Source organism: Bubalus kerabau, chromosome 7 (assembly GCF_029407905.1).
Source record: "Bubalus kerabau isolate K-KA32 ecotype Philippines breed swamp buffalo chromosome 7, PCC_UOA_SB_1v2, whole genome shotgun sequence".
Lineage (NCBI taxonomy): Eukaryota > Metazoa > Chordata > Mammalia > Artiodactyla > Bovidae > Bubalus > Bubalus kerabau.
The window spans coordinates 109,680,673-109,703,035 of NC_073630.1; the positions used below are offsets into that span (position 1 = coordinate 109,680,673).

At 47.3% G+C, this 22,363-nt stretch overlaps 1 protein-coding gene across 4 annotated transcripts; it reads right to left on the reverse strand.

The window, feature by feature from the left end:
• Positions 1 to 879: 879 nt before the first annotated feature.
• Positions 880 to 18,002, reverse strand: ZNF518B (zinc finger protein 518B). Of its 4 annotated transcripts, XM_055589108.1 has the most exons (4): positions 17,859 to 18,002; positions 15,099 to 15,402; positions 4,346 to 7,772; positions 880 to 1,122 (listed from the first exon to the last, which is right to left on the reverse strand). In XM_055589108.1, exon 3 carries the CDS (start codon positions 7,582 to 7,584, stop codon positions 4,357 to 4,359), a length of 3,228 nt encoding a protein of 1,075 aa, XP_055445083.1. In that variant the 5' UTR covers positions 7,585 to 7,772; positions 15,099 to 15,402; positions 17,859 to 18,002; the 3' UTR covers positions 880 to 1,122; positions 4,346 to 4,356. The 4 variants fall into 4 exon arrangements, 2 of the variants coding, with proteins under 2 accessions (XP_055445083.1, XP_055445082.1); XM_055589107.1 differs by lacking the exon at positions 15,099 to 15,402 and having other exon boundaries at positions 17,859 to 18,001; XR_008717274.1 differs by lacking the exons at positions 15,099 to 15,402; positions 17,859 to 18,002 and having other exon boundaries at positions 7,198 to 7,335.
• Positions 18,003 to 22,363: the final 4,361 nt, after the last annotated feature.

Here is a 22,363-nt window from a genome sequence, read left to right on the forward strand (position 1 = left end):
GGATCTATTTCCTCAACTCAAGGTAATAAGTGAAACTGATGAACTTCAGCAACTCCTGCTGCTGCTGCGTCGCTTCAGTCGTGTCCGACTCTGTGCGACCCCATGGACGGCAGCCCACCAGGCTCCTGCATCCCTGGGATTCTCCAGGCAAGAACACTGGAGTGGGTTGCCATTTCCTCCTCCAATGCATGAACGTGAAAAGTGAAAGTGAAGTCGCTCAGTCATGTCTGACTCCTAGTGACCCCATGGACTGCAGCCTACCAGGCTCCTCTGTCCATGGGATTTTCCAGGCAAGAGTTCCGGAGTGGGGTGCCATTGCCTTCTCTGCAGCAACTCCTACCTCCTGTATTTTCCTCAGGGTTTGCCAATATTCAACTCGTCTAAATCTCTTCTTTTCGACTCCTTGGGTACCGGGAATGAAGTCCCCTCACCAAATACCCTCATAGTTTCCAAGAATGTGGAGAAACCAGATATAAATAATCACGTACATTTGGCTAGAGGGCGTCACCCACACACCTGGCCCCCGCAGGCTCCCTGACTACTTGGGGACACTCCCACCCGAGCCCCACTCCTAGCTGAGGCCTCACATGGAGGGCAGGTCCCAGACACCTTCTCTGATGAGGACCACGCTATGAAAATTGCTACTGCTGCTCAACCCAGCATCTCTTGTGAGGGTGAGTCAAAGCAAACAAAAATGTCACCTGGCCTCATTTCAGGTCATGCTTGGTTAACCAGCAGTGCATCGAATTTAAAATACACCTTCATGGAATCCAAAGCACCTGTGCTGTGTAGACTGATGCTTTTGTGTAGTTCAGAAATGTATCACAGGACGGCTGTGTAACAGCCAACTCACAGAACATGTGAAATCAAAGGACGGAGAGAATTTTACAGTTGTTTTATTTAACAAAAGTTACGCCAACGTCTCTATCTATATACATAACATGTTTCAAAGTCAGAGCAGCAGACACACAGACTGTTAATGCAGGACATATAATAATGCTTACAACGTATTATGTGATGTTTTGTTTTCTGCTCAATCGGACACTGACAGATTCAAAAAATATCCCAAAGGCTGAGCAGCATCACATCTTCGTTTTCTGGAGTGGCTTACATCATTATGTCCTAAAAAAAAAAAAAAAAGAGGGATGGAACTTTGGAGGGTTAATACATTGTGTTCAGTTTAGTTCAACCAACAGCTCTTGGCCCATAAGAGGGACTCACAAAGTCTTTTGGACTGGGGATTAAAAATTTGAGTAAAATAACCTCTGCTGCTACTGCTGCTAAGTCACTTCAGTTGTGTCCGACTCTGTGCGACCCCATAGATGGCAGCCCACCAGGCTCCCCCGTCTCTGGGATTCTCCAGGCAAGAACACTGGAGTGGGTTGCCATTTCCTTCTCCAATGCATGAAAGTGAAAAATTAAAGTGAAGTCACTCAGTCGTGTTCAACCCTTAGCATGGACTGCAGCCTACCAGGCTCCTCCATCCATGGGATTTTCCAGGCAAGAGTACTGGAGTGGGGTGCCATTGCCTTCTCCAAAAATAGCCTCTGGGTATGTTAAAAATTTTTTTCACTGTCATATCATAAATATAAGAAGGTCGTCTCATTCCTGATCCCCCAAAGTAAGAAAATCTACTTTAAAAAATAAGTTAATGATTTTTGTAGTAAGAACTATGAATAACATTTACTGAGTAGAGATCCTTCAAAATTAAGGTAAGAAAGTCGACAAATACTCAACAAAGCTCTGCCTCTACCTTCTCCAATTTTGTTCATTTCATGATATTAAACTACATGTTAACACAGTATTTTCTAAGGTTCTTACATAGGGAAAACATGTTTTGCTTTCTCATTTTTTTATGACTTTCAGGAAGCCCTCTTAATTCCTTAAAAGGTACTGTCATTCTGAAAATCTCAAGAAGCCTAGCTACATATTCTACTCACAAAATTTTGCTCTGTACAAGTACATAAGCTGACTTTTAGGTAATACTTGAAAAACAGTTGATGCTGCCAAGTGTGAATTCTTCATGTTGACACTTAACACTCTGACCTGATTCAAGGTCATCTTTCCTGGAAGGTCAAGGTCTAGCCTTTCAGGAAAGATGCTACCAAGCAGTGAGGTATAGAAGGAGGAAAAAAATAAAATTACAGCCTTTTCTTCTCCCCTCAACTCTTAAGAGCCTTCTTTCATGCTAGGGGGTTGGGGCATAACAAGTCTTCTGTGGATAAAACTTAAAAATGCTCTCCTTTATGTAGTGAAGTGGTACACATGACCCATTTCCCAAAAAGCACCAACTAGAAATGCACAAGGACTAAATACTATACTGAAACAATACACCCATCTGTTCATGGAAATCAGACCCATCACTGTGCTTTTATTTTCTAAAAACAAGATCAGACCATTATAAAAATGTACTTCCAAAATAAATTATTTCTAGAATATAAAATGCTTTATATTTTTCCAGCCCACATAATTCCATTATAAAATAGGAAATCAGAAAATTAGCTACCACAGTCTTCATATGGTAAAAAATATATGTGTACACGTGTATATACACATATTAAAAAACCCAAGTTTCAAATTTCAATAAAAAACTAACCAATAAACCAACGTAATGATTATGTATTAAACTACACCCAAGCCATGTCAATTTATCCATAATGAGAACCAACTACAAAGTATTACAATCAAATGTATCAGAGCATAACCTAAGACTTCCCCACATGGAAACAGATCAGGAAGCCTTCAACTGCCAAGCCAACAAGAAGCCTGCTCATGCCCTTTTCAGACATAATCGCCCCCGGTTCTCCACGGAAGGAATACAAAAGGAGAACACATGCACCGGGGCTGCCTTGCATTTGTGCTCTGCGTTATGGCCAGCTTGGGGCTGGCTGGCATGTGAGGACTACGACCCAGGTGGAGCTGTGTGTGCCAAGCCATCCACCTGCCCATGTAGCCACGGTGGTGCAGAGGGCAGGCTGTGGAGAACAGCACCAGCCCTACCTACTGCTGGCGGAGGGGAGCTGGAGTGTTCTCGGAGCTGCTTCTCAAGTGGGGTGACCAACAGGGAAGGCCTGATTGCAGCTGAGATCAGTTAGAAATTACCATTGATGAAAACTGGGTACAGTGTTCCTGGAACTTGAATAAAGACAGTGGGGAGGCTTCCATTTTGTGGATTCCTGCCTGTTCACAGTGTTTTCATGAGGGAAAAATCTTAAGAAGTGGTCAGGTGAGTGGGGAAGTGGTCTTATTCCACAAGAGGGCCTGTTCAGAAAACCCACCAAGGGAGGGCAGAATATGACCTGGCGGTGGTTGGGGGGTGGGGAGAGGGAGGGGCAGTGTCTGACCCACTGGTGGTGGAGGAAGACAGAGCGTGCAGCACCCAGCCCTGGTTTGTGGGGAACCCAACCGAAACTCAGTCTCACTAAAGTTCCAACCTGCTTCCCAATCCTACCTCGACTTGTTTCCCCAAAGTTCATCCGAGTTCAAAAGAGCCTGTTCACTCACAGTGGACATGTATTACTCAGCCGACTTTCAGGAGAATGGTAAGGGCAAACAGGAGACAACTTTAGGTATTTTCTCTTTTTCTTCTTCCAAAAAGGCACATTCCCTCCCCCACCATCATAAATCAAGGTACTTGAAAAGCAAGCAAAAGCTTGAAAATCTTTTATTCTTCCCCTAACATCTGCTGTTGTTGCAAACTCAGGCCAACCTTTGGAATCATGCTTTAAAGGGGTCAACAAAAGCACAATTTCTCTGTGCTACAGTGAACACTCAGCAACACCACAGAGTGGGTGAGGGATTTAAAAGAATGCCACTTTCTTATAACCAAATTTAAGAAAATGAAGTAGCAAATGTATCTCCATTATGTACCAAATATTTAGGAGATGAGTTAACACAAAAAGAAAAAAAAAAAAGGGATGTGCACACCAAGATCTGGGTTTAATTCTTCAGTAGCATTTTGTTATATAAAGAGTGTGTCAAATGTTCTAAACTTGCCCCTCTGAATGGATAAGAAAAGATGTGTTATCTACTCAGAAAAAGGCTGCTGACTGAAGAGAAATCTCAGATCCCACTGAAAATGTGTTCTGAGTTTCCCTTCTCCCCAAACAAATGCATATATGTGAACCTGTGTACACTCCTTCAGGGACACAGACCCTTCTGAGGTCCAGGCACCTGGCTTGGGCTCAGACACGTGGCTCTCCACATTCCCAGGAAGATCTCAAGACTGACCCGCCCTCCCATCCCTGCATACTCTATTTCCCCTACTGAGTCAGGGAGGGACACAAACCAAACCACCCAAACCAGGACCAACTGAAAGGTAGCAAAAACACCATGCTTCCGAGACCGGTTTTTCACTTATTTGCCCTTGGAAGAAAGAACATCCCAGTCTCTGGTTGCTTCTATCAAATGCCGCTGGCCGTGACTCATCCACTCTTCCTGGTCCTCGTAGAGCCGCCCACAAAACCAGCACTTAAATATACACTGCGATGAATCATCAGGCAAGGAATCCACCACCTGGTAGTTGTTTTTATGAACCTTCTTCAGTTTCATTTTCAGCATCATTTGCCTTTTGATCTGATTGGCTTCCTCCGCATTCTGGTAGGTCAGTCGGACATGGTGCCGCCTCATGCCCAACTGACACCTAGTCCTCTCCGACAACACCACCTTGAGGACGTTGCCTTTGTACTTGTTTATTACCTTCATCACGTTGGACACCTCCGGTGAGTCAACGTCTGGATGGTTTAACACGATAACGGGCTGGTTCCGACGGGGACATTTGATCAACTGGTCTGGTTTAGCTGCGATCAGTCGAAGCTGTCTTGCAACCTGAAAAATGGAAGGATCCCTGAAACAGCGGCTGGGGTCAGTCTGCATTTTGCTTTTCTTCTTGGATGAGCTGATTTGTCTGGGTTTATTTTTACTGATGGGAAGACTTCTGGGAAACAGTTTTGCTTGCTTGCTCATTTCACTGCTTCCTTGTGGGCCATGCATGGATCCAGGTTTTTTGGGCACAGTGCTACAATGGGCACTCTCTTTTCGTGATTTAGGCCGAAAAGACAGATCGTGATTTGGGGACATATCTATGGGCCCACTTTCACTCATCAGAAACTGTACGTCTGGGTCTGTCCGTTTCATTGGGCAGAGCGGAATGGGCTTTATTAACTGCGTCTCAGTGCACGGGATGTTGACAGGTGCTTCGCAGGTTGCCTCTATGATGTGGGAATCCTCAGAGGAATTAAAAACCCTCAACACGGCCCCCTTGGGGATCAACACTGGAGTAGCCACGTGTGGCTTCTTGGTCACTCTGCTTTCAGTTTTCCCACTGCTGCCTTCGACAAGCTGTGGATACGCCTGCTGGTGTGCGAGCTGTCCACTAACGCCACCGGCATCCTGAGGTCTGGGGAGTGTGCCCGTGGAATAGCCAGTGCTGGTGAAGGATACGTTAATTTCCTGGATGCCTTCAGGTGTGGCTTTTGAAGTGACCTTAGATGCCTTCCCTACAGAATGTCGGTGGGCGCTGTTAGCAGCCAGAGATGAAGGCTTCCCACAGGATTCGATTAACTGGGCTATCTTTCTGCGCAAGAGTTCAATTGACTTTATTTTGGACGTTGAACTATTCCACTTGATGCCCTCAGGGACGTTTTCAGATCCGGAGCTCAGAGAAAAGACAGAGGAGATGACTGGGCCATCGAAGGAGTCATTAGTCTTGTCGGGATTCTTTAATTCCAGAGGTTTATCCCCGGACTGTTGGGCTCTGACTCTGTCTTCTCCCATTATGTTGATGTGTAAATACTCACTTCTGTGTTGAGAGGAAACCTGGCCTGCGTTTGAAACTGCCTTGTACTCCTGTGTCTGGTTGTCTTGCAGCTTCCTGGGAGGGGTGACCGTTTTTGCAGGAAGGCTGATCTCATTACTAGAGCCCAAGTCGTTCTGACATAGGGGCAGTGAGTCCTTTTCTCCAGAGAAGGAAATGGTTGCAGGCGGTGCAGAGACAGGAAATAACTGCTGTGGGTCACTGGGTAAGTTTCTTCTGTCTTCAGTAAAAGAAAGGGCAGCTTTATATGGAAAAGAGTTTGATGAGGTTCCAAGACTACGTAAGACACCGTTTTTCACTAGAGATAATGGAGAATGGCCTTTGAAGGCAAAGGAAGGCAGAGCAGCTCTATGGGGATACGTGTAACCTTTTTTCTGCAAACTCTCAACTCTCCCTGGGTTGAGCAGGGATTCTCCGCTGCTGTGCCTGCCAGAATTTGGCATGAAAAAATCGTAAGACCTCATCCACTTTACATTTTTAAGTGGCTTCTGAACTGACGACTGTAGACTACCGATGCCTGCAAGTTTTCCGACAGTCCCTTCGATCGCGAGGGACTGCGTGAGCTCTGTGGCAGCCATTTTTTCCTGCTCGCTTGCACCTCTCTCTTTAGACCCACGTTCGGAACTACCACTATCACCTCCACTGGCATCAAGGCTGTTGGTTTCTTCCAGGGGAAACAGTTTGAGCAGGAGCTGCTGCGTTCCGTTGACAACCTTCACGTCCATCAGCTGGGCTAGACAGTTGGCGGGGACGACGAGTTCGGCTGGTGCCACCACCGTTAACGGCATCCCCGGCTGCACGGGCTCTTTAGAGGGGGACAAGACCTCCACCTCCACACTTTTGTTCTCCAGCAGGTTGACCTCAGTGGGCTCTGACAGGGCCCCTTTGTGTGGGATGCACACCACGTCTTTCTGGTAGTCTTTGGATTCAGGTAACAACGTGATGCTGTGCGTCCTGTCTTTACTTGCGTGGGGGGAGAACCTTGAGAGCTGATCTGACAACTTATTTTGAAATGCAGTCCTGGAAGTTTTTGGAAGCTCTGGGTTTTGCTTGGAGGCGCTGATCCTCTTTGGCTCCAGCCTAGCGACGGCTTTGGGCGGCCGTTTGGCCCCTGCCTTCTCGTGGACTCGCCTCCTGTGTTTGACGATGTAGTCATTTCTGATGGCACCATAGTCACAGAACTCACACCGATAAGGGAACACGCCTGTGTGCTTCACCAGGTGTCTCTGAAACTCCCCTTTCGTGTAGGAAATGCAGCCGCAGTGAGAACAGACAAACTTAATCTCTTCGTGCTGAAGTGTGTGCTTTTTGTACTGCAGAGGGTCCTTTGTGGAAAAGCGACATTTGTCACAGTAGTATTTGCCTGGCTTGAAGTTCCTTACCTTAAACTTGTGATTGACAGAACTTGAGATGGCTTCAGGTTTATTTCCTACTTGAGTAGCATTGCGACTGTTATTCACAAAGTGGAAATGGGGAGAGGCTGCGCCAAGGCTGCATTTGAAGCAAACGTATTTGTCCTCCTTCTGGCTTTGTCCAGTATCCTTTTTCAGATCCTGAAGTGGGACCTCATGCACACTCTTGCACTTTACACATGTAGCAATGGTCATGGCAGCAGACTCTGCCTCAGAGCCTTGATACAGAAGAGTCTGAGTGTCCGGTCTGTCTGGTCGAGTCCCTCGATGAGCATTAGGCTGTTTGGGTGACATGGTCAAGGCATTGTGTCCGTCACCCACTGGTGTGCTATAGAGTTGCTGTCCAATGTCCTTCATCTCTTCATTTGCATCTCTAAAAAGCCTGCTGAAATCCAGAAAGATTCCATATGATAAAATCCTCAGGAAGCATCCTTGACACGCTTTGTGGCAGGGCACCTAGGAGCACACTTAATTATCTCTCTTCATAAAGCAGGTTAGGGTCCTCAAACGTGACTGCTTCCAATTCTCTGATATTCCAGGCAACACTAAGGGGAAAATAAAGAAATCATAAAGCATGATTAATGCATGAACTTAAGGTTTAGCTTAGCTAACATGTTTCCAGACTTACCCTCTACTTCAATGACCTTGGGAATTTTATGCTAAATCTTCACTTATTATCTTGGTGCACATGTTGATAGTAACACAGTACAAAGAAGTGAAGTCAAAGTCGCTCAGTTGTGTCCAACTCTTTGCAACCCTATACAGTCCATGGGATTCTCCAGGCCAGAATACTTGAGAGGGTAGCCGTTCCCTTCTCCAGGGCATCTTCCCAACCCAGGGATGGAACCCAGGTCTCCCTCTTTGTAGGCGGATTCTTTACCAGCTAAGCCACCAGGGAAGCCCTGGTATACATAGTACATAGTACAACAGAAATGGCAAATAACAAATCTCAACCAAAAGTCATCTACCCTCTAAAAGTCATCACTTTAGCAGGGTAATAATCATGGCAGTCACTTAGGATGGCCTTTGCTGAGTGAGTTACTTTTAAGTGTCATTGAGAGCATCTAGCAATTTCACAAGTGTAATTTTGTTTTTTGTTTTTTTTTAATTTTATTTTATTTTTAAACTTTACATAATTGTATTAGTTTGGCCAAATACAAGTGTAATTTTGTATCAACCTCCCTAATACCTTCTGTCACTTTAGCTTCTAAACATGCACAAGTGGTAGAGCCAGGACACCGGCTCTGGGGTCCGCTGGTTTCTATGTACATCGAATCACGAGCATGAATTCCAGCTCTCTCTTGTGCACCCCATTTGCTTGCACAAGTGCTAGGAAGCCAACAACATCCTGAAAACAGAAGGCCTACAAATACCCACTTCACATCTTACTGAGCATCTATCAGGTGCCAGGCACTGCTCCAGCTCCTATAGGGCAGTGATGAGAAATAAATTCGTCCCTCCCCTCATGAGAGTGCAGAGAGAAGAGACAACAAGTGTATCTTTATCCGGCAGAAGGTGGCCAGTGATTGGGGAAAACAAACCATAAAACTAGGCAAAGGGGACAGGGCATAAGTATCGGATGAGGTTGAGGGCTGGGGTGTGGAGGTGTGGACAGTCAGGAGAGGCCTGAGGATAAGCTGACATCGGAGCAGAGACCTTGGGCAGCCTGGGCAGAGGGTGCTTCAGGCAGAGGGAGGGTGAAGGTCTATAGGAAGTGGGCCTGGAGCACCTGAGCGACAGCAAGGAGGCTGGGGGTCAGTGAACAAGAAAGGGGGTGCTGGGCGGGGGGGCGGGAGATCTGGTCAGGGGAAGGGGAGATGGGTCCAGGAAAGACCGACAGTGCAGTATCGTGAAGACGTGGCTTCTCCTACATGGCCTGACCTTTATTCCACCCACTGCCTCCAGTTGCTGCAGGGACCCGGGTCCGGGAGGGTGAAATGAAGGCAGCAGAGAGACGGGGAGAGGGAGGCGGCCAGGACTGCACTCTTGTCGTCTGGAGCCAGTAACACAATGCGGTGATTCTCACATAAAAATAGTTATCTTTCAACACATTCTTTTTTCAGCATACACAGAACTAGCAGTGAAGCAAAAACCATTTTAGTTCGGGATCTGTGGAAAGCCTTCCTTTCATTACCTTAAAAAAAAACAAAACACTTTCAACCTTTCTCACTTCAGTTTTTTTTTTTCTCTAATCTGGCAATCAGAATTACAGACACTTACCCAGCTTCCTCCACAGAGCTGCATGAGGACTAAAGTGCGAAAGAATACAAGACAATGCGTATGTACTTTTCAAGCGCTTCCCCAAGTGTCAAGAGTCACACAAAGCCTCAGTGTCTGTTTAGATGGGCAGAAACAAGAATGGGAATTAGCCTTTTCCTTCTGACACCCTGCTCACAAGCCAAGGGCCACACAAAGTAAGTCTGAAAGGCTGAAGTCATACATGTTTGATCATCTAAGAATGCTACCATCAGCCGCATGTTCAGTTGGCATTTCCATCCTGCTAAAACAGAGGAAGCAACGGCTGTGGGCAGAGCCTATGAAAACCACTGGTCCGAGGAGTGCAGAGGCTGAAAAGGGGATCTGATCCAGTGGTTCCTGAATCTGGAGGAGCCACAGAATCACAGCAAACACAGATCCTTCTGGGCTTCACCCCAAAGCTCATGAATCTAAATTTCAGTGGGAGAGAGATGAGGAAGCGGTGCCCATGGTCACTCATGTAATTCTGATGAAAAGGCACTATCAGAAATCACTGGCTGAGACTTCCAGCAACACTTCAATCTTTTAACCCATCTTCGCCAGCTGTTCATGCAGTTGATGCTCTAATAACTGCCCAAACTCCTTCCATCTTCGGGCAGTTTCACTGTCCACAATTTACCCTTCAATAAAACTGAAACCAGCATCCCTGTAACTTTCTTAGATCCTGACTTTGGAGCTACAAACCACTGAATCCCTGAAATACCATTCATTTATCTGCCCCTTCCCTCTCTTGTCCCGTCTCAATTCTGTTTACAAGATGTGCATACCAGCCTCATAATCTTGAGTGAGCAAGAGAGGAAGGACAGCAGGAAAAGGAAGAGGAGAGATAAGAAAGGAAAGAGAGGGAGGGAGGGAAAAGGAGGGGATGGGGGAGAAAGTAACTTGCTTGCCTGGTACAATCTGCTTACCAACTCTTTAAAAAACAAAAAAAGCAGTTTTGCCATTTCCTCTCCAAATCCTTTTGAAAGGTGGAAGTGTCATTCCTCCTGGACTGGAGACTTGGACTGGGTGATAAAGACCTTAGCAAAAACTGGGGAACACCTTAATGGCAGAAAGTCTAGAGAACTAACCACAGCTACTCAGTGCCTTGGCAGTGCAGGGGCCTCCTGGAGGTGCTTCTGCAAGGCCATGCCAGCAGCTATTTTGAATAAGGAATCCACAGAAGCGAGCGCCAATACGAACCATGAGCTGTGATTAGAAAATATAGTTTAATGGGGGAGTCAAGGTGCTAGGCCATGACCCAATGATGTCACCTGCTTCAAAGTACTTCTTGGCTTCTAAGACAGTCTCAAAGCTACGCAGTTTCTACTTTGATACTTCCCTCCATTCAGGTGACAAAAAATGTCCAGCTTCTTCAAAACAAAATTCTCTTTGACCATCATAACATGTGCAGCTAGTCACGGTGAAAAAGATCTCAATGTAGCATCCCGAGACAGAGGTAAATGGATGCAGTGGAAGAACGAGATGGCTCTGGAGTTGGCATTTACACTTGGACACTCCTGAGGCTGCGCCAAGCACACCTGAGTAACAGGTTCCCAGAACCTTGCTCCCTCCATGCCCCCTTCTCTACCTGGTTCACACTCAGGTACGGCCACCTGTGAACCTGGGCCCTTTGGCAGATTACTGCCCATTGAACTGATGACCAAGGATTACACAAAACACTGCAGATGTAAGGGTCATGTGTGGGCCAGATGCTGAGAGGCCGCTAACCAATTATGAGTAACATCAGTCTCAGGGATCACCTACCTTCCAAACTCACGGTACCCTTTATAACATCTCTCTGCATTGGATCTCCTAGGACTAGAGACATACTTTTTTAAAGTTTATTTAGGAAGGCTCTCAAAAACACAGAAGATACTTAGTGCTATTAACTTTGGACATGATAAGTAAAAGTTAATATTCAGTTGCCCGTTTTTAAATGGCGAAAAGTGTGCTTTTTAATGCACGTTTACCTCCAGCATCAGAGAAAGATGACTTCCATGAACAAAGAGGCGGCACCCAACGTGTGACAAATGCGCTTCCTCTAGACCGAGTCTTGCTTTTTCCTGGGAAAAAGCCTAGCAGCAGCACCCATCACTGCCAGGTTTTCCTTCTGACTTTGAGCTCACTTGACCTGGTGACTTAAAAATTTATTTGGGGGACAGGTGGAGAAAAATGTTAAGTTTGTTAGAAACCAGTCCAGTGACATTGAGGGTATAAAAATCATGAAGGGTGTGTAAGTTTTTATTAAAAAGGAAGCATCTGACTCCTAAATACTGGAAATGTAAAGTGTCAATAGAAGAACAAAAAGCAGGAAAACAAGGTTTAAGGCAGCAGATTCTGGAATCAGATCATAGGGTTTCCAAGCCTATCCCATCGCTTTCCAGGCCTGACCTGAAGCGAACTGTCCAACTGTGCAACTGTAAAACGGACCGTAGCAGTACCTACTAAAATATTCATTGGAAGGACTGATGCTGAAGCTGAAACTCCAATACTTTGGCCACATGGTGTCAAGAGCCAACTCATTAGAAACGGCCCTGATGCCGGGAAAGACTGAAGGCGGGAGAAGGGGTCGACCGAGGATGAGATGGTTGGATGGCATCACCTACTCAATGGACAGGAGTTTGAGCAACTCTGGGAGCTGGTGAAGGACAGGGGAAGCCTGCCGTGCCGCACAGTCCATGGGGCCGCCAAGAGTCGGACATGACTGAGCGACTGAACAACTACTGCTGTATCTCGCGAGGACGGAATGTGACAGTGTGACTATAAGCACTCAGGTTCCAAGTCACTCACACACAACTGCTACAAATAAGATTTTCCCTGTTTTAATGAAGAAAATAGAAGAAGAAATGATGCCTATCACATAAACAGTCCAAGGGGCTAAAACACATGCTTCTTTGCTACCTGGCTTCTTCTGGAGTACACAGTGAATCTCATTTTATGATTTTATTTATAGTTGCCAGGTTGTACTGTCTAAAAGAGAATTCACCTCTGGGGTCAAGCCATCCACCTTGCCTTAGTGGTAAACAGGCCAAAAGGTGCTTATAGTTGCCAAGAAAAAGATGCTTTATCTGCAAGAGTGCTCACTACAATTTAGGTTTCCATATAATCCAGTGTACTGACTGACTTTTTCCTCTTCAAGCTCAGCTGAATTGTGCATTACCCCTATAGCAAATGAATGTGTTTCCACACTCGATGTTAATGTGCAAAATTAAAAAAAAAAAAAAAAAGATGCTAGGCAATTAAATCGTATGTATGCTACATGGATTATCACATACATCTTACGTTCATGAGATACCCACCAAACTCTGTAAATTTTAGCTGGCTGACTGCATCCTTTCTTGGACAGAGAAGCAAATGAGAAAGTTCTTCAAAGACAGGAATCCTTTCATTTTGTCTACTGAGCCATAGAGAGCACAGGCTACTCTAACGTGTCTCAATAACCAAAAATTTAAAACATTCTACCCCTAAGTGACCATTAGCATGCAAATGAGTGATACCTGATCAGGGTAACAGTCCAACATTAGGTGTGTAAACTGCCAACACCTCCCCAGTAAGTCAGCATTCAAGGAGAAACAATTGCCTCACTCACCAAGAAGTTTTTCAGACAAAGCATCAGAATTAAAATGAATGGTAAATAGATCTACACAATGGCAAACATTAATGAAGTATTTTCTTTTTGCTCATCTACTTTCACTTGAAATGACTGAACTGATAGCCATCTTGATGGCAAAAAGGCTTCTAAATGTTGCTGACAAATGTACACCTCTGGGATCTGAGATTTCCTTCTGAATCCAAGTGTATCACTTGGGGCACACATAATGAGGCAAGAAGGTTGGGCAAGAGAGCCTGTGTTCCAACTCCTCAGCTTTCCAGGTGAAAAGAAAGGGCACTAGAGTGGAAAGAGCAATCTCCGTGGGTTACCAGGAGCAAGGTTCAATACCTAGGTTTTGACTTGGAGCTCTGTCATTCTGGACTCATTAACCTCTCTTGGCCTGAGTTTCCTCACTTGTAAAATGGGAGTAATACCCTAACTGACATGACTGATGTGAGGAAATGGTGTATACAGCTAGCAGGTAGCCTTATGTTTGGGAAACTACATGTTTTGTCAAGAAATAAGCCAACGTATTTCTGGTTAAGAAAGACTCCTTCGAGTGTAGAGGATTCCAGCCATCACAGAGGAGCAGATTCTTAGTTTAACAAATAAGCCTAATGCAATAAAGGTCTCTGGCTGGAGGCAAGGCTCTTCTCCCCCACTCACCAGTCCACAAAGGGAGTTCCCTAGGGACAGACTTGACACTGCAGAGCACGTGAACTGAGACAGCATCAGAGAACAAAAGAAGTTATTATTTGTGAACAACAGTTTTGAGAGATAACATATCTAAACAAAGAATATGACTAGTGTCAAAACTTAGGGTTCTACACATGGGAACAAAAAACAACTTAAGAGGCAACTATGCTCTTTTTAGCATTTTAAGAAAGGTAGCTTCCCTTGTGGCTCAGCTGGTCAAGAATCTGCAATGCAGGAGACCTGAGTTCAATCCCTGGGTTGGGAAGATCCCCTGGAGAAGGGAAAGGCTACCCACTCCAGTATTCTGGCCTGGAGAGTTCCATGGACTGTGTTGTCCATGGGGTCGCCAAGAGTCGGACATGACTGAGCGACTTCACTTTCAAACACGAGGCAATACTACTTACTAAGCGCTCCTAGTGACTTCAGGTCTCTAAAGGTGGTAAAAAGGAAGGACAAATACATTTTTGTACTTCCCTCCATTTTTTTGCCTTAAAGTCAAAGTTTTGTAGAAGAAATGAAGAGTTAAATAAAAAAGTATAATTAAACAAAGGAAAATTGCCTCCCGCTGATTCTTAACCTTGGCTGCATCAGGGCAGTCAACCTGTCAGAGTATGTCTGGGATGCTACACGTCTTTAACGGGGTCTCGATGATGTTTGGTCACTCTTCTACATAGCAAATTGACCTGGGGAGCTTTAAAAACAATGATGCCTGGGCCCCCCTCTGTGTGTGTGGGGGAAGGCTCAGAGTGTTTTAAAAGCTTGCCAGGTGGTTCTAACATGCAGTCAAGGTTGAGAACCCTCACTGGACATTACAGGTGCAGCAGACCAAGTGTTGTATCAACACTCCTGTGCCTTTCACATACCAACTCATCCCTGGGCACCTGGAGGTGAGGCAAGGCCACTGGCTTAACTGTAATGACACTTGCAGGCAGGGAGCAGGTAGACCCTGGTAGACCCTTGCTTATTAGACTTTTGACTTTGGAAACATCATCACTGATGCTCTCTGTGGAGTGTATAATGACAGTAACCCCTTTGCAGACTCTCGGAAACTGAAACCTGCCGGGCACAGCGTGAGCACAACAGGCCTGAGTCAGGGCTGCTTACCGGACCCCTGCCCAGCCTGCTGTCTTTAAGAAAGTGTGGATGAGGGATGCAGCGAAGTAAACAGGTGCTTTCAGGGAGGTGGTAAATGCCACACTAGTGATCTGATGCAGATGCTCTCAGTGGCTGGCTGTATTACGAAGGCTGGGCACTGCAGCCCAAGTCAGGCAGAAGCGGGGGGTGGGGTATGGAGGCAGATTCATACATTACCTCCATTACTCCTCAAAATGCTCCCTCCAGTTACCTGCTTCTTGTAAGTTCCGGAGAAATTGGCTTTTCCCAGGTCACAGAGTTGGTCAGTTGGCGTCTAACCTAAATTCTTTCTGCTACCCTGCTGAGGGAGGCTGGGAACAGCAGTCACAGTTGGGCACCATTCTTATTTCCTGCCTGGAGCCATCGAGCAGCTGAGTGAGTCAAAAGCATGGCAAGTCCCATGGCTTCTTCCCTCTCTTCTCAGGCACCAAGTCCCCTCTGGTCTCAACCTCAGGCTCTGACACAGGCCTCTACACTCAGAACCCTGGGAGGCAGCAAGGCACCATACAAAGGTCCTGCAACAGAAGCCAGACACTGGGGTTTAAGTCCTGGGTCATTGTAGCCTTGGTTTCTCCATGTCCTTCTTGCTTGTAGAGAAAAATGGGGCAGAGCCCCCAAAGCACTTCTCCAGCAAGGGAGCTCAAAATAAAAGGGAAAAAGGCTTCCCAGGACTAAGGTGGAAGAATGACTCAGATTGCACTTCTCCGGGGCTGGGCTCGGGCACAAGGCTCCCAATTCTTCCCAGGTCATTCTGATGCCTCCCCACTCCCCACCCTAGGATGAGAATGTATGGATCGGATGGTCTCCAGCCACTTCATCCCCAGGATGCATTCTAGAGACTGCAGTTGCCTGAGTCTGAATACATGAACAAAGAAAATGACGTCTGTGCCAGGCTGCTTGGGAACAATCGAGACCGAGAAAGCTTCACTGGTGGGGACCCTGTTTACCACAGGATTGGTCACACAAGGCACTCATGTGTATTGGCTGAATGAGTCGATGAATGAAAAAAATGTCAGCCTTCCTGGCGACAATAACAACGTTCTTTGTTCTTCTTTCTCATAAACTGGCCCAGATCCCCTTACTTTCAAGTGAATAGATCGGTAGACCTCAGTAGACCTATGTGTATTTTTAAATCACTATTACTGGACTTTTAAAAATCTACATTAGTTTTGCATAACACATGAAGGAGGAGGCCCAATAAATAATGACCTCCTTTGTTTCCAAGAAGCACCTTGCAATAAATGTTTAGCAGCACAACAAAGCTAAATATGTACAAAAGTATTATTTTTCAAGGCTATTATTAGACCCAAGATTAAAAAATAAAAAGCTTTTTAAAATGCATCCTAGGTTAGGGATAACATTGATACAATTTAAAAAGTCAAACATTTGTATTCTACCTAAACAGACTATATTGGGATACTGGTTTTTAAACCACCATTTGCTGGGCCAGTATCTCCAGCTGAGACTGCATCAGGGATTGGAATGAACTTTGCATACCTGACTCAGAGATAAACAGATTCCTATCCTCTCTGCTCCTCTTCCATAGGAAAGGGCTGCCTGTTCCTGGAGACCAAGGTTTTGTCTCACTCTTGGTGGCTTCAATTCTAAGCTTAAGGGGTAATGTTTCAGGGATCTAACACAACAGTTTAGCCGTGTAGATGTCTGTTTTTAAACAGAACACAGTGCTTAGTATTTCACTTTTCATTTTCCTATCTTAGATTAATAAACTGTTCACTATCCCAGTTTTTAAAACTCAAGGGTATTTTCATGGGATACACTGAATAACCAAAGTATACAGAGGAACTTAAGTGTTTTCTTTCATTCTCTCCTTTGGCTTTTTTCCCTTTCCGATTCGGGCATTTTCGTTCTTTTGCACCCTGCACGGTCTCTGGCTTTAAACTGCCTAAAGACCCCCCAAAGGCAATAAGATACAAAAGTAGCTGGAATTGGGGTGAGGTCCCCCAAAGAGTAACGTCAGCATTTATAGAAGGAGACCAACCGTCATCTACCGTCCCCTTACGCCCCTCTCCAGCACAAAGGCCCTCCATGGTCAAGCCCTTCCCTGGGCACGTGCCGCCCAAACTCCCAAGGAAAAACAATGCCAAGTCGGGTTTTCCAGTTTATTGTTGGCACGCGCACACCGACGGTTCGCGTTATCCAGGGCGAGTCCACATCGCGCAGCGCGGCTACGGGGAAGAGCAGGCGCTGGGGCGCAGAGGGGTAACACCGCGCCCCCTTCCGGTGGGGGGGAGCGGCGCGCGCGGGGGCGTCCTTCTGGCCACGGAGACCGAACCACGTCAACGCGGACCTCCGAGGCCCGCAGGAGGCTTTAAAAATGGCCTTCCTGACGACACTTCCTGCTCGGAGCCGACCGGTAGGAGCTCTCCCAGGAGAGATGCAACATTTAAAACGCTGGGGGGCGGGCGGAGGAGGCCGGCCCGGCGTCCCGCAAGCCCGGACACTGCCGCCGCCGCAGTCGAGGGTCGCGACCCGGCGCTTTCGGGGGCGAGCGTGCCGGGTCGCAGGGGCACAAAGGCGGGCGAGCGCGGGGGCGCCGGGCGCGCAGATCCACCGCCACCCCCGGGGGTCCGCGATCCCTGGCTCCGCGCCCCCTTCCCCCCAATCCAAACCCCGCGCTCCTCCTCCCACACCCGGTCCGGCCAGGCGGGGGACCCCTCCCCCCTTTCCCGTCCAGGCCGCCGCCCCCTCCTCCTCCTCCTCCGCGCCCAACCCAAGCCCCCGGCCGCCTCGCGTCTGCCCCGGGGCCTCCGGCCATAGACCCCCGGCCGGGCGGCCCCGGGCACGCGGGGGCCAAGCCCCCGCACCTCCCGGCCCCGGCAGCCCGCGCCCGGCACGGCCTCGTCCAGACCCTGCAATCCGCTCGGCCCCCCGGCCCCTCTCCGCACCCTTGGGCCCGCCCCACGCATGCGGGACCCGGCACCCTCGCCCCTCCACCGGCTCAGTCACTCACCGGGCCGGCTGGTTTGGGTCCCGCGGAGAGGGGGAGGGTGTCTACACCGCCAGCGCCAGGCCGCCGTTGCCGCCGCGCCCGCTGTAGGTCCCTACTCGGGGGGCGGAGCCCGGCGACGCCGCGCGTGCGCAGTGCGGCGCGGAGGCCCGGCCTGAGCGCGCTCAGCGCCCGAGGTCCCTAAGGCTGCGCCCTTCCCCGCCGGCTCACAGATCCCCGCGGAGCATCCCCGGGGCTCCTGATCTCAGCGTTCGTCTTGAGAACATCTACATCCGCTGCGGTGCGGTATCACACTGGGCCCTGGGAGCCGCCCGCCCCCGCCAAAGGACACCCGGTCGCGCTTCTACATCGTTGGCCCAAGCCTAGCGGTCGTGGGCCCAGAGGAAGAAGGCCTTTGCTCCCTGCCCTCGTGGAGCTTCAAGTCCAGGAGCAGCAAAGGAGCTCCCGTCTTCAGCCTTCCAAATTCTCTCTCTCTGTGTCTTTCTTGAAAGCCGCCGTGAAGAAACTAGCCTTGGAAGACCCAGGTTCGAATCCTGACTCGCGAAACTTCTTTGCATCCTCGCCGCGGGACCTTGGGCGAAGAAGTCCCTGGACCTCTCGGAGTCTCAGTATTTTCTTTTCCAAAGATGGGGAACATAAGACCTGAAACCCAGTTTCAGTTCAGTCACTCAGTCGTGTCCAACTCTTTGCGACCCCATGGACTGCAGCAAGCCAGGCCTCCCTGTCCATCACCAACTCCCGGAGTTTACCCAAACTCATGTCCATCGAGTCAGTGATGTCATCCAACCATCTCATCCTCTGTTGTCTCCTTGTCCTCCTGCCCTCAATCTTTCCCAGCATCAGAGTCTTTTCAAATGAGTCAGCTCTTCACATCAGGTGGCCAAAGTATTGGAGTTTCAGCTTAAACATCAGTCCTTTCAATGAACACCCAGGACTGATGTCCTTTAGGATGGACTGGTTGGATCTCCTTGCAGTCCAAGGGATTCTCAAGAGTCTTTTCCAACACCACAGTTCAAAAGCATCAATTCTTCGGCACTCATCTTTCATTAAAGTCCAACTCTCACATCCATACATGACTACTGGAAAAACCATAGCCTTGACGAGAGGGACCTTTGTTGGCAAAGTAGTGTCTCTGCTTTTTAATGTGCTGTCTAGGTTGGTCACAACCTTTCTTCCAAGGAGTAAGCGTCTTTTAATTTCATGGCTGCAGTCACCATCTGCAGTGATTTTGGAGCCCCCCACCCCCTCCAAAGTCGGCCACTGGTTCCAATGTTTCCCCATCTATTTCCCATGAAGTGATGGGACCACTTGCCATGATCTTCGTTTTCTGAATGTTAAGCTTTAAGCCAACTTTTTCTCTCTCCTCTTTCACTTTCAAGAGGCTCTTTAGTTCTTCTTCACTTTCTTCCATAAGGGTGGTGTCATCTGCGTATCTGAGGTTATTGATATTTCTCCCGGCAGTCTTGATTCCAGCTTGTGCTTCTTCCAGCCCAGGGTTTCTCATGATGTACTCTGCGTATACGTTAAATAAGCAAGGTGACAATATACAGCCTTGACATATTCCTTTTCCGGCTTGGAACCAGTGTTGTTCCATGTCCAGTTTTAACTGTTGCTTCCTGACCTGCATATAGGTTTCTCAAGAGGCAGGTCAGGTGGCCTGTTATTCCCATCTCTTTCAGAATTTTCCACAGTTTATTGTGATCCACACGGTCAAAGGCGTTGGCATAGTCAATAAAGCAGAAATAGATGTTTTTCTGGAACTCTCTTGCTTTTTTGATGATCCAGCGGATGCTGGCAATTTGACCTCTGGTTCCTCTGCCTTTTCTAAAACCAGCTTGAACATCTGGAAGTTCACGGTTCACGTATTGCTGAAGCCTGGCTTGGAGAATTTTGAGCATTACTTGACTAGCGTGTGAGATGAGTGCAATTGTGTGGCAGTTTGAGCATTCTTTGGCATTGCCTTTCTTTGGGATTGGAATGAAAACTGACCTTTTCCAGTCCTGTGGCCACTGCTGAATTTTCTAAATTTGCTGGCATATTGAGTGCAGCACTTTCACAGCATCATCTTTTAGGATTTGAACTAGCTCAACTGAAATTCCATCACCTCCACTAGCTTTGTTCATAGTGATACTTCCTAAGGCCTGAAGCCCAGAGCCTCATTTTTATTATGTAGGTTGTTTTGAGAGTCAGACAGGACGGTGATTGTGGAAGAACCTGGAGATGGAGTTTGCCATGCCAGCGTTTTCTCCTGTTGCTTTGAACTCCAGGGATCTTCGTGGGGGTGGTGGTGGGGGTGGGGTGGGGAGAACTATTTCCTCCTGCACTTCCGACCTTCCAGAAGGAAGCTATACCGCGAATAGAACCACGCCTCCCCAAGGAAAGAAGAGGGACTGTTTTGCCAGAGTCTCCATAATCACTGACTCCGATGTTGCTCTCTACAAAAGACAGTTTCTCCTAATTAGGAACAGATGGGGAAGGGGGAGTAGAGTCACCCGGAAGCGAAGTTTGTTCAGGAAAAACAACCAAAAGTTTATTTCAAGTCTCCGGATGGAGCAAGACTGGTTTCCAGCAACTTCTGTCGGAGGCCAGGTTCATGGACGTAGGCCGGCAGGGCTGAGACTTGTTCCACACGGAGAAGTGCTGTTCAGGATGACGGGACCAGTAGCGGGGAAAAATGCCCACCACTGAAATAGCAAGAATTGGCAGAGAGAAGGGCAAACCAGAGGTGGATCACCAACAGCAGCTGTAATTCTTGTTCTGTGCTGCCAGAGTCATTGCTGATAAGGGTGCTTCCCGGTCCTCTATCTCTTAGGACTGAGAAGCTAGTGAACCTCTTCTCGGAAAAACACATTTATGGCCAGTTCGTATCAGAGAGAATGGAATAGATAGCTCAAAGTCACCCTGAAGAGTGGGCTGGGTTTCAGAAGAGAATTGAAGGATCTAAACTGGCAATAACCTGGAAATCTCTGATGGCAAAAGGAGCCAAATCAGGAAAAACTGTTAATTATAAGTGTTAGATAATTTTTTCCTGTAATTTAGCCCAAATCATTGTTTCTCTGTGTAACACACACTCATGCGTTACAGTTCTGCCCCCTTGAGTCACATGGAACTGACAAAGAGTACCTCTGGGTTTCCTGGAACTTTCTCTGGAGTTAGAGCTGGTTATATACACAGCTTTGAGCCTGCTTCCTAACCTGGATGAACCTCAGTTTCTCCTGTAACATTCAGTGAATAGGTCCTACTCACAAGCAATTGTCAACTTTAAAAAGAGAAGGCAGGTCAAGGCTCAGCATAGTCCCTGATAGGTTTATATTTCTCAGGAGCCCAGTTATTATACAGTGAGATAAAATGCTTTGTGGAGGGTCTGGAAATTGGGTATTTATCACCTGGAAAGGGGCCAAGCTGGGGTAGAAACCACTCTTATGGAAACCCTTAAATTTGAAGTGTTGTCCCCTAGAGGTCTTTTGATGCAGGAGAGTTCACCCAGAAATGTTGGATGGTCAGCCAGTGCACATTTCCTGTACTTTATGGCTGCCCTTCCTGTCTTCTTCCCCCACCCTCCAGCTTAGTTGGCCAGTTTCTTTTCAGTGTTCCACGGATCACCTCTGTTACAGGTTGAGTTATGCCCCCTCAAAAGGTATTAAAGCCCAGTAAATGAGAATGGGAATTCACTCCTGTGAATGCGAACTTCTTTGGAAATAGGGTCATTACAGAGGTAGTTAAGGTGAAATCCTTCTTGAGGAGGGCTGCAGTCCAATGTGACTGGTGTCTTTAAAAGAAGAGGAGAAGAGATTCAGAGATCATGTGAGGACACAGACATCTAGGGAGCAAAGGGCACCAGGTCAAGACAAGCTTGGATTGGGGTTATGCGGCCAGAAGCCACGGAATGCCTAGGGCTATCAGAAGCTGGGAAAAAAAAAAAAAAAAAGTTGGGGGGGTTCTCTCCTATAGATTTTAGAGGGACTGAAGCTCTGCTGACTGCTCACTTCCAGACCCTGATAGGATAAATTTCTATTTTTTACAGTTAATACAAGCTACCGTATATAGTTGCCTAACATATGAGAGAGGAGGGAAGACATGTGAACAAGATAAGATATTGAGTGTAAGGGCTGGGAGCTTATATATCTATTCAACAAGCATTCCTTGAGTGCCTGTTTAGTGCAGGCGCAGGCTAGGTCTGAGGTCAGAGGAACAAGATAAGGCTCTACTTTCAGGGAGCATTCATTTTGTTGGGAGTTGTAGATCTTACACAGTTAATGGAATATGTGATTAATATTAGGCAATGCTAGAAGTGGGGTGGGGGGCATCCCAGGTGGCATTAGTGGTAAAGGACATGCCTGCCAATGCAGGAGACAGAAGAAACTCGGGTTCAATCTCAGGGTGGGGAAGATCCCCTGGAGGAGGGCATGGCAACCCACTCCAGTATTCTTTCCTGGAGAATTCCATGGACAGAGGAGCCTGACGGGCTGCAGTCCATAAGATCGCAAAGAGTCAGACAGGACTGAAGA

Excerpts from the sequence above, each read along its gene's own strand:
- ZNF518B (XM_055589108.1), bottom strand. The coding sequence starts at position 7,584 with ATGAAGGACATTGGACAGCAACTCTATAGCACACCAGTGGGTGACGGA.